The sequence below is a fragment of the Lolium perenne genome, chromosome 4, assembly GCF_019359855.2.
Source record: "Lolium perenne isolate Kyuss_39 chromosome 4, Kyuss_2.0, whole genome shotgun sequence".
In the NCBI taxonomy this organism is placed as follows: domain Eukaryota; kingdom Viridiplantae; phylum Streptophyta; class Magnoliopsida; order Poales; family Poaceae; genus Lolium; species Lolium perenne.
The window spans coordinates 69,364,776-69,376,675 of record NC_067247.2 but is presented as its reverse complement, the minus strand read 5'-3'; the positions used below and the strand labels follow the sequence as shown (position 1 = coordinate 69,376,675).

Sequence of the window (11,900 nt, the reverse complement as noted above, 5' to 3'; positions counted from 1 at the left end):
GGGCCGGTCTGACCGGGCCCCTGGCCGGCTAGGTGCTGAAGAGCCCTTCTTGTTTGTTGTCGAAGTGGGGGGTCTCCTTTAGCCTTCTTGTTCCATTGATACACCATTTATGCCTCTTTGGCTAATACCTGAGATTAACCTTATAGACATGTATTAGGCCAAATACCCTAGCACGGTGGCATTGTTACCAAAATAATGGATAAGAGTAAAATACCCTTACAGATGGCCCTCCTCCCCCTCTCGCGCGCAACAACGCCGCAGGACGCCGTCGTTGGTGGAGCGCGCCGGGCCGCACGCTGGAGGTCATCCTCACGCACCTCGAGGGCGGCAACTACCCCGTGCCGCAAATGCCGTCGCCGAGGCTGGTGCTCTCCGTGTCGCGACGACACGGGAGCTCCTGGATGCCACGACGTATGGCTCCCTCGTCGTCGTCATCGGGCTCAGCGTCTCGATCGGCGACGAGGTCGTCTAGATTGGCTCCTCCTGCGACGCCGAGGAGCGGCCTGCGCCCCGTGAAGGCCGAGCAACCGAGGACGCAGTGCCGTCGCCATCGTCATCCGCGAGGGACGTGCCCCGTCTCAATCATGTGGGGGAATCGCACGACAAAGAGGGAGGCCGCATCCGCCGAGGAGGCCGCGATCCGTGAGGCGATTGCGAGGTTGCTGAACGACCTCATCCCCGCCGACAACACCCCCTGCCCATGGACGCGGCTCTCGCCTGGTCCAGGCAAGAGTTGGAGAGGGAGGAAGCGGAGCAGCAACAATGACTGTTGGAGGAAGCTGCCACGCACCGCCCCAGTCATCAAGCTGGAGGACATCAGCGACGGCGAATGGTATCGGCCGTCGCCGTCGCCGCCACGCCGCGGTGACCCTTGCCAGGGTTCTAGCCGTTGGGGACACCCCGGCCAGAGCAGCAGCCAACAGGCGTCGGCCACGCCGCCCAAGGACGACGGCGAGGACGGCGACGACGACTACACGGCGTTCTACCGCCATTTCGACATGTAGAATTGCGTGTTTAATGTTTAATTTATATTTTCCCCTAGCCGAATTGAAATATATTACGAATTCGTCCTATATACGTACAAACTCGCCTATAGATGTAAAATATCTCTAAATTTAGGCTATGTTTGTATGAATTTCGCCATGTTCCGTTTGAATTCAGCCTATTGCCAGGATTTCGGTGTAGGGAGCCCAACAAATAGAGGTGTACTTACTAGTAGGGAGTACTTGCTTTCACTTTCGAAGTAGGACAGATAGAAATTCTAAAAATAAGTAGGCCTACCGACCTACAGATACGATGGAACACGTCGCGAACACATGTAGTATTATTAAACGGAAAGCCTAACTCGCGCGCGACCCCGTTCGCAGCCCAGCACTCAAAAGCCCAGAGGTGGTCGGGGGAGGCGGTCAAGGTAGGGACGAGCTAGGGTTCTTGCAATTTGGGGAGGCTGCAAGTTTCAACTATTCCTCCATCAGGATCCCAGGTATTTCTTCGTATATCCCTTGATTTCGAGCCAAGTTAACTTCAAATGGTCCCCTTCCTTTGATTTCGCGCAAGTCTTGATTCCAAACGATCATCTTCCCTGATTTCGAGCAAGCGTGGGAAATTGATTGTAATTATTCTAGATCGACGCTTGCAGGAGCGGGCCTTCATACTGCTGCATATTGTTCTTCTGTCCTCCCGGTCTTACTGCCGAACGGCGGCGCCCTCGGGTCGTCATCGGCACCAGTCGACGCTGCCGACCCTCAGTCTCCACGCCGCCGACCCTCCACCTGTCCACTGCCGCCAGGTCCGAACCCCCCCTTCCTCGCTTCGCTTTTCCTCATCGTCACCTCCCACCGCGAGGTCGGATTAGGCCCATCGCCGTCTCAGATACCCAACCCCTCGGGCGTGCACCTCTCTCTTTCGTCCCGCCATTGCCGCTGCCTGTCCTTCGGCTCACCTCGTTATTAATTGCTAAAGAACCGATTTTTCCTTATTTTTTTGTCTATTACTATGCATGAGACGATGATGTCCAAAGAACGTGCTGTACTTTTGTCAGTGTTCCTTCTGTTCAAGTTTTTTTCCAAGGACTTGATCATTCCTGCATTCATAGCTTGCTCCATCCATGTGATTGATGCTCTCCTGTAAGTCCAAGAACACTTTTTTTTGGCATCGAGTACTTAGGATTGTACCTGTGAACTTAAGACTTCTTGCATGTTCTTATGTAGTGTCATGCTACCTCCTTCTATAAAACATTTTCTTACCAAAGAATGTAATTATAAGGATGCTGTATCGTGGACTCCACTTATCCACGGTATCTTCCTACTCATTTAGATGTGCTAACACTTTTGGATCCAATTCTGCTGACCTCGTTATATGCATATGCATCTGTGTTTTTTCAGTACTATTCTAGAGCACTATTGATTTTATCTTGAGGATACTGTAGCTGGAGCAAAAATATGGTGAAAAAAAAGTAGATTGATTGATATATATAGCACGCTATAATGAATCTAATCATCTTTAAGCATTGTTTTTTTGGTAGGCTACTCATTGCTTCCCCCCCTCCCCACTTCACTGTGGAATGGCTAGTATTTCTCAATATGGAAGTGTGGCTGTGTGCCAAAGTTTGCAGAAGTAGTTTTAGCAGCCAAATCTCAGTACACCCAATCTAACAATTACTAGAAAAATTTGGAGGATATCTTCAGATACAAGATGAAAAGTAAGAAGGAGAAAGGGGAGCAGAGCCGAGGTGGGAAGGGAGAAGCCACCGTCACCACTTCGTGATCCAACTTGCATCGTTTGTGCGTTGTCCCTCCTGTTATATATGTAGCTTGTAGTCCCAGGCTGGTTGCCACATTGGCTGGGCTTGGATGTCAGTTCAGAAGGCCGACCCACGTTAGGAAGGGTCCTAACATCCCTCCCTCCTTGAAAAGCGGCTTGTCCCCAAGCCAACACCACTAAGAACCAACAAATATCCCATTGGAGGCGATGTCCGTTGGTGTAGTCGGATTCGTTGGAGACTTGGAGTAGCGCAGCTGTGTCCCTAGTAGTCCTTGATCCCAGATGGTTGCAGCTAGCGCATCAAATGTTCCTTGGCAGCAAGGTGTAGCTGCACGTCCAGGGTCCCATGACAATGGCAATCAAAGATCCTTGTGTCGATACACCGCTGGCATATGCATCCCTCCTTGTAATGGTGCTTTGGTTGTCGCAGGGAGGCAACCACCGACACCATGTAGAAACACCAGGGTCCCATGGTGCTCTTGTGCGCTGCATCCGAACTCTGCGGTTCTTCCTTGTGACTGCGTTTTTCATCAGCATCTTGAGTTGACAGTAGATATCAGTAAGTATCAGTAAGTATCAGTAAGTCCCTGGCTGCCATACATAATTCCATTTTCTTATTGTCATGTGGTATTCCGGAAGCTTGCATCAATGGTCTGCTAGTGCTCTGGCAAAAAAGAGTGAATCCAGTGTCCATTCCTCCTCCTTACTCAACTTCTCTGTCCATTATGGTCGACCAAGGGGGGCTTTGGCTGTTGGCACAAGAACAAATACTCCCGAGGCTGTGTAAGAAACTGATTGATTCTAGCTCGGTCCGACTGCAACATAATATGTTGTACATGTCCAGCTGCATTCCCTGATAGTTGCGCCTCTTTCTCAAGTTGACAGAATAAACAAACTGCAGTTATCACTTCTCTCATGGCAGCTGAAAATTATTATGGAACAGGACAGCAAGCTGATGTCCCAAGTCATCCAGAAATTGCTGACACAAGGAAACCCACTTGACAGGAGAATGGCCCGATCACAACAATCAAGAGCCCCGAGATTTTTAGCAGCCCCAAAGTTCGGCACCCTTGATTTGATCGCTACTTATAGGCGTGCGCTCAAAGGATACAAACAGGGATTCACAAACAAAAAGGGGAATTCGTAGTCATTTTTTCGTGTCGCGTAAAAAAAAAGTCTTTACGCGAGAGCAATAGCGGTTGGGATACGTCTATCTCTTCTGCGCAACCTCTTCTGGATTCTTAAGACCACCCTTGCAGTAGGATAGTCCGATCACAACAATCAAGAGCTCTGAGATTTTTAGCAGCCCCAAAGTGCAAATAACCATACGCGAAGTGTCAACAACTTCATGCAGAACATAGGATCCGTCTGCAAGCTTGTTTCCTTGAAAGAGAATGTAGGCGTCTGAACCCTTGAGAAGTATACGCAAGTGACCAGCACCATGAATGAAGGCCAGGGCATGGACCAATGTACTAGTACCCTACTTGTGATGCGTCGACCTGGGCTCAGCCTGAAGAGCTCCTGGTTGGTGTACTCAGTTGGAGTTGTCAGTGAGGATGTAACTAGCCATGGAGTCGCCTTTGGCTGCCGGACCGGGCAATATGTCGAGTAGGTTGCATGCGCCGTGGTAACTCCTCCCTGAGCCATCGTGGTGACACCAATAGTTGAGGTGGTGCCGTGGTGGCCTTCTCTGGCTTGAAGCACTTGAGTGCGGCCACCTTTGGAACCTAGGTATCCAGGCTGGTAGTGTTTGGTGATGATGAGCAGTGGAGCGCCCCTGCCTCCACCATGAGCTCGGAAACACCATCCTGGAGCAGCACCACAATGGTGACACCGGTGATTGGGAAGGAGGTGTCCTTCTCGGGGTCGGGCGCCGTCCCTTCCGACGCAATGATGGCTTGGGTCGCGCATTCAGCCGAACATGATGCATCACGATGTTGATGTCGATGGGAACCGCAGCGGTGAGCATGAGTTGCGTGGTGGTGGGGGCGGAGGCGGCGGTTCGGCGAGCCCCACCGATGCAAATATGATTTCGGTCATGCTAGAGCTCGCCTGCACAGGCCCGGTGGCGCCGCTGGTGGAGTCGTCAGCGGGGGTGGAGTTGTCGCAGTCCAATGCACCGAATTTGGTCAGTGGTCGGTGAAGAGTACCAATCATCTCGTCGTACATATGCTTGTGTTCGGCCTTCCACCATGGTTTTAAAGGCGTCGCTTAGACGACGCTTAAGCGTCCGAAAGCGTTCCAGGAGGGCAAGGCGTCGGCGTCGCCTTTGATTTCTGACCAAGGCGTCCAAAGGCGTCTCTGAGGCGTCCAATGGCGTCTCCTAGGCGCAAAAATGGACGCTTTGCAAGAATCTGGATGCTCTGCTCGCGTTGGGGAGGCCGGCAGATGGGGGAGCGGGAAAGAGAGCTGGCGGCGGGAAAAGTGAAATTGGGGCCAAATTGGAGAGAAATTGAGAGGGTAAAGAGAGGAGAGAAGGAGGGGAACACACCGTGACCTAAATCGAGTGGATTGAGAGAGAGAGAGGAGCTCTCTCTTCTCCGGCGGCCAGCTCCTCCTCCGCCAGATCTCCTCCTCCTCCGGCCAAGCTTCCGGTCATCTCCTTCCGGGCGTCCTAGGAGTCTGCAGCACCGCCGGGCGCCGCGGTGGCTGCCTCTCCGCCCGGCCTCCTCCTCCTCCTTGCCCCATCTCGGATGGCCTCCTCCGACGGCAACAGCAGCTGCGGGGACAGAGAGGCCGAGGTTGAGTGTTATGTGGCTGCTAGGGTTTGGGAGGGAGAGAGAGGGCTGCGAGGGCGCGAGAAGGCCGGCCGGGGGCCTTTTGCCCACGGCCGGGCAAGAGGGAAGGGATTTCCTTCTTAATTCTTGCTTGATTAGATTGATACATCTCCTCTCCATATATAGAGAGGTTTACTTGACTCCCAAGCAAAGCTTACTTGACCCCTAAGCAAACCATAAGACTAACGGGCCCAGGCCCATGACGTACTCTAACACTACACCCCACCTGGACATGCAGCTCGTCCTCGAGCTGCAACCTAAACAAACCATGACTCGACGCAACACAACCCTAATACCTAAAAACAAGCCTTTTACATCTCGGCTTGTTTTATTACTCTCAACCTGCTGGGACGCTTTATTGTTGACCCCTGAACATAAAGTGGACACCATCCGCCCGTCGGACGTGCACCTGTACAACCACCTGGATCCCATGGAAACCAGCGGGACAAAAGGAGCCCGCGCGGCGGCCGGCGGCGGAATGCAGTGGTGCTACGCGGTGCGCTCCTATCGGTGACACCATGCCTTCTCCCCGCCGGATGACTGTCGGTGGCGCAGACTTTGAGGTCGCTGCCCGCGGGAAAAACAACATGTTCGCCGCCCGTGGGGGAAACCGCACGCCCAAGATCCCCAACGCAGCGGACGAGATCGAGGTCCCTTGCGCAACGAAGCGCAACTTGGAGGAGCTGCAGATCACGCATCTCCCGCACACGCCGACGCACTAGGAGGCCGCGCGCAGCAGCCTGCAGCCTCACCGCCGCCTTCCTCTCCCTCGTCCAGCACACTTCCACCCCTACAATCTACGTAACCGGCCTGGTAGGATCTCAGATCTTACCAATTTGGTATCAGAGACCTCTACGATCATGTCTTCGAGCCAGCCCACCGCCACCACCGCCGCCGCCTCCGAGACGCCGCCGGCCTCCTCCGCCGCCGCGCACCTTCCGCCGCCCTTCACGGGCGCCGCGACGCCCCTGGCAGATGTCGCCGCGCCGCCCTCCTCTCGCAGCAAGAGCTCTCGACGGCCATCCGCGACCTCGCCACCGCCGTCCAGGGCATCCGCCGCCTCGCCGCCTACCCGGCCGCGCCGGCAGCCCTAACCGGCCAGGGCGCGCCTGCTCCGCCCCGGCCGCACCGCCGCCGCCGCCGTGGGCGTCATGGCAGCCGGCCCCCAGCGCGGGCCCCGCCTCGCTGCCCCAGGGCGTGCCCATCCAGCGGGTACAGTTTTCGCCGTCACCCTCCCGACTTCCGGCGTGGGTGACCGCGACGGAACCCCCGCCCGTCTACTCGGCCGCACCGGCGCCTTCCCCCGTCTACACCACCGCCGGGGACCCTCCGCGCCCGTCCTTCCCGGACCCGCCGCACGCACGGCAAGAGGGAAGGGATTTCCTTCTTAATTCTTGCTTGATTAGATTGATACAACTCCTCTCCATATATAGAGAGGTTTACTTGACTCCCAAGCAAGGCTTACTTGACCCCTAAGCAAACCATAAGACTAACGGGCCCAGGCCTATGACGTACTCTAACATTGAGATGCACGTATTTGCTCGTCCAGCCCCGTCTCGTTGGGCCAGTTGGGCCGGAGATAATTCTTTTTTGCCCTTTGAGTAAACTGGGCCGGAGCCCTTTCCTTCGTTTCGCGTCGACCGAAGGCGTCGCCTTGCAACGCGCCTTGAGCGCCTATGCGTCCAGGCGCACCCCCATCGCCTTGGGACGCCTAGCCGCCTTTAAAACCATGCCTTCCACTCATCGAGGTACGCCTTGAGCTCGGATTCATGGCGGAAGTGTGGGTGGAAAAAAATTGCAACAAAATTTAGGGAAGGTGATGGCTGGCTGTAATACCAGATGTTAGCATGACACCAGATGTTAGCAGCCAAATCTCAGAACACCCAATCTAACAATTCTACAAAAATTTGGAGGATATTTTTAGATACAAGATGAACAACAAGGAGAAAGGGGCAGCAGAGCCGAGGTGGGAAGGGAGAAGCCGCCATCACCTGTGTTCGTGATCCAACTTGGCTTTGTCCCTCCTGTTGTATATGTAACTTGTAGTTCCAGGCAGGTTGCCACATGGGCTGGGCTTGATGGCAGTTCAGAAGGCTGGCCAATGTTAGGAAGGTCCTAACAAGTAGCATGTCAAATACCAAAGCTAAGTCAGATTTTCAACATTTTATGGACAGTTAAGTGGTGTGGAAATACTTTCTTGTTGACTTCCTTAGGGACATGAAAACTTCAATTTTCGTTGTAATGCCGAGAATTTAGTATATTACAAGATTTTGATTACTATTCATGTTATGGTGTCAATACAGTATTTGGATTTGTGTTAACTCAAATCAAAGATATGAAGGGTTCATCCTTATGCTAGTTTGGTGCCAGCTGCCTTCATTTACAAATATTTTGAATAAATTTTAAATTCATGCATATCTGATTTCAGCAGTTTCAGTAGACTTCGTCAAGTCACGGGTTTTAGCTTCAATTCCTGGATTTTACTTTCGCATGTGGTATGCTGCTAAGAAATATTGTCTAGCAAACAATGTTTTGGGAATTTCTTCCCATATCCAGGTTAGTGTTTTTAGTAATATTGTGTATTTCTAAGAATTATGGGCCAAAACCTTCCCAAATTTGATTTGTTCCCCCTCCAATCTGTAATCTAACACTGTTATTTTTTTGCAGGGGGTCGAGATGCTATCTCTGGGACCGCTTAAGACTCTTACTATCCTCCCGGTATGGGTTTACTCAGTTTTTTTCCTTTAAACTTGTATGTTTATATTTTCTTGTGGAACTTCGAAAAAAACTTCATTGTCTGTCACAAATGTGTCTTTTCACCTCTGTGCAATCATTTTTTTCCTACAAATGTATCTTGTAAGGTAATATTAGTTTGAATCAATCATATTTTTGGGTTGGATTTATTTTAAAAATTGTCAAATAAAAGAACTAGCTCTTATCTATTCAATGAAACTCATTGTACTGCTTGCTCTAATGTTAAGGATTTCAAATTCATATCTTCCCTAATGCGATTGTATCATATTCCAATTCTATTTCTTTGCATTTCACGAATGTATTTTCACTTGCATTTACTTTCTGTGATTACTCTATATCAAGAATATCATAATTTGGAATTTGTATTGTTTATTACTATTCTAATGAAGTTGAATCCTTTCATTTTGCCTGTATTACCAGTAACATTTGTTATGTTCGTTTTATCAGCTCTGGCTGAAAGCTGAATTGATCCACTGATTTTATTTACATGCAATTAGTTACCAAATCATTCTCTGAATTTGATGATGATGTGTAAATGAAATGTCAATTTTATCAGTTCTGGCTGAAAGTGGAATTGATCCACTGATTTTATTTCCACGCATTAGTTACCAAATCATCCTCTGAATTTCATATTGATGTGTAAATACATTGCTTCCTTTTGCATCTTTAGCCTGGACTTTTGATGCGTGACATTTTCTGGGTGGTGTTCACTTCAATTATTGTCAGGGTGGCTAAATCTATTTATGCTCTAATAGATGTCGTAGATCTCAGTGAACTTTTAGTAATAACATTGTTGGTGAGTTCCTTTTAGTTTAATAATTCAACTAATCTGACTCTGCACTGGTTATGCACAGTTCCCAATTGCAGGTGCTGCGTGGCGATCCTCCTTGCTTACCAGTGCTGACACTGTAATACCTGGTTAGTAACATAATAGAATGGTAGTTCTTTTGTTTGTTATTATTACATTTTGGGATAGTTCTCCTGAAACTTGCAATGGTAATAGATGTTTCCTGATGAAAGGTAACATCAGCTTTACTATGACTTATGCGTGTCAACTTCAGTTGGCACAGTCGCCTGTATTTATAGTGAGACCTTAACAAAGTTCTTGTATCATTGCTGCTCTTTCTCTTGTTGGTAAGAGAGCAAAATAGTAATTATCAGCATTTTCTTAGTACTAGTACTTGTACTAGAGTGGACATCTTTGGAATTTTATCTTGTTCAGATGCACCCTACTTGTTTGGTTGTTTTACTTGCTCGGTTGCTCCGTATGGGATCCATGCACTCTTTTGTTGTTGCCAATATGACCAATAAATGTTTGTGGCCCAAGGGGACGAGACAGAATGCACCACCGAAAACAAATTATATTTTGAAGTTTGAACTGCCTCTTGTATTAACTACTGTATGCAATTCTGCATATTCGAGCAGTTGCTGTGTTGGTCAGCACATAATATGCATTTCTGCCTTTTGATTCCAGGTATATTTGTTGCACTTGCCCTGCCTGGTGTGATTGGTTTTGTTGCTGTTCACTGTTTATGGGATGGAGAAGTAAAACAGGTAAGATTGGTTTTTTTTTTTCCATATTATTGTTTGTACACTAGATATGCTAGCTATTGCCAGTCCCAAAACATTTTTTGGTGATTGATGGCATTCTGTGGTGACATATCCTATTTGGTAATCTCTGTTCTTTTTTCCGCTGGAAGGATGACACCAATCAGCTGATGGGTAAAGTGTGGGATTGGAACATGTATGGGGCCAAACTGAAGTTTGATGGATGGGTTCTTCACACTGCCAACGAGGATGGTGAAAGAGGCGAGGATGATGCCACCGCTCTCCCGGAGAATGGCGGGGATGGCCCTGAGGATGGCGGGGATGGCCCTGAGGATGGCCGGGATGGCGCTGAGGATGGCGGTAGTGGCCCTGAGGATGGCGGCAGTGGCCCTGAGGACAGCAATGATGATAGTGTACCACATATTCAACCATTTGGCCAACGTGCGGTGCAATTGTTGGCCATTTGTGCAGACTTCCCTATCTGCAAAATCATTGGCTATGACTGGCAGCATTCTCGGTACATCTATGTGCAGCCTGAGGGGGAAGTACAAGAGGTATATACTAGCTACTTTATATTATATATCTACTATATGCTTTATGCCTCGTACATACTGCTACATATTGTAATAAATTCAAACCCTTCGCATCTATACTTGCATTTGCAGGAAGGAATGGTCGATTTGGTGCCTATTGGACCCCGTGAAATTCTCATGGCTTATACTTCCTTCGGCTTGGAAGTTTATACCGACAACGAGTCTGGTCCTCCCATCACAGATGCGTGGGTTGTTGATGACGACGAAGAAATTGAGGAATACACACAAACCATCTGTGCAGGCCCTAGCCGCAAGTTGGAGATCACATACTTGGTGATTCCCTCTGCTATTGAGGCCAAAGTTGAGGTGAAGTTAAAGTTGAAAGAAATTGGTTCTAGAAGCCGTGCCATTTATGGTAAGATCAAGGCAAGTGCCACTGACTATAGGAACAAAAGCGTACACCTCTTCAGTTGTGAACGAGGGAGCAGCTTGTCCTTTCCCTCAGGCTCCACATCCATTCTTCTGTTGAGGCCGTGTAAGGTTGCTGTGCCTTCTCGTTTGCAGCTCGAACTCAACATAGAAGTGGACCTGGCAGTAATCACAAGCGATAGTCAAGAAGAGCAGGACAAGAATTTAAAATTCATTCTAGAATTCACTCGTGAAATTATGAGCCACAAAAGAGAAGTTGATGATGATCAAGTTGAAGTGAACATCATGTGGTATCCTATCGGTTGATACTTGGTACCACGAACTGAGACGTGATGTAGTAGTGGCAGCGCTAGATGACTATGAAATAAGTGAAGGGGTGTTATAGTAGTCACAGCACAAAATCTGGAACTTTGTGTATGTTTGACAGGTGATCTTATCTATTTCCTTTTCGATTTGATCAATTCATGTCGTTTTTATTTGAACTGAACTATTCGTGTCATTCGGTGAGTGGGTATCAAAAAGAAAGGCGCCAGCGCTGAGGCACATGAAGTTTGTCAGGAAAGGCCAATGCTGGACATTGACGTCTCAAAATTATATACAAGCATGGTTGCGTTACAAGGCTTAACATGGTTATATGTGAAAGTAGCGCACACATTTTGCAAGCATTTTTTTTTTTGCATTATTACAACGCTTATAACAAGAACAGGACGTGGTCTTTCATCTTTTGCTTTTACCCGGAGGCTCTCGTTCGTTGGCTTCCATTCCATCGTCATGGACAAGACAAAACTTCCCGATCGAGATCCCGAAGTTATCGAGACCATATCAGGCTTCCAACCAGCGCACGATGGTTGTGCGGACGGTTCGACCGGAAAAAACCGAAACTGTCGCCTCCACTGGTCTGTTAGGCGCACTGGATCGCACAAGGAAGCGAACCGGGAAATTGGTGGTCGAACCGCCGGTTTTCACTCGAACCAAAGTAAACCAGACGTTGGTCCAACCGGTTAGAAGAAATCTAAGCTCGCGAAGTGGTAAAAGAAAGGTGCAGGCGCTAGGATTCGAGCCATGGTAATATGAAACTTTGCTGATTGTAACATGA

The 11,900-nt window shown here is 49.2% G+C and overlaps 1 protein-coding gene across 5 annotated transcripts; it reads left to right on the top strand.

Moving 5' to 3' along the window:
* Positions 1-1,320: 1,320 nt before the first annotated feature.
* Positions 1,321-11,265, top strand: LOC127292903 (uncharacterized). Of its 5 annotated transcripts, none has more exons than XM_071818655.1 (8): positions 1,321-1,483; positions 1,626-1,789; positions 7,972-8,096; positions 8,208-8,258; positions 9,149-9,212; positions 9,769-9,848; positions 9,995-10,396; positions 10,508-11,265. In XM_071818655.1, the coding sequence occupies exons 3-8, from the start codon at positions 8,031-8,033 to the stop codon at positions 11,108-11,110; spliced, it is 1,266 nt and encodes a 421-aa protein (XP_071674756.1). In that variant the 5' UTR covers positions 1,321-1,483; positions 1,626-1,789; positions 7,972-8,030; the 3' UTR covers positions 11,111-11,265. The 5 variants fall into 5 exon arrangements, with proteins under 5 accessions (XP_071674756.1, XP_071674755.1, XP_071674754.1 ...); XM_071818654.1 differs by having other exon boundaries at positions 1,333-1,483; positions 1,640-1,789; XM_071818653.1 differs by lacking the exons at positions 1,321-1,483; positions 1,626-1,789 and adding exons at positions 1,975-2,126; positions 2,211-2,296.
* The last annotated feature ends 635 nt before the right edge of the window (positions 11,266-11,900 follow it).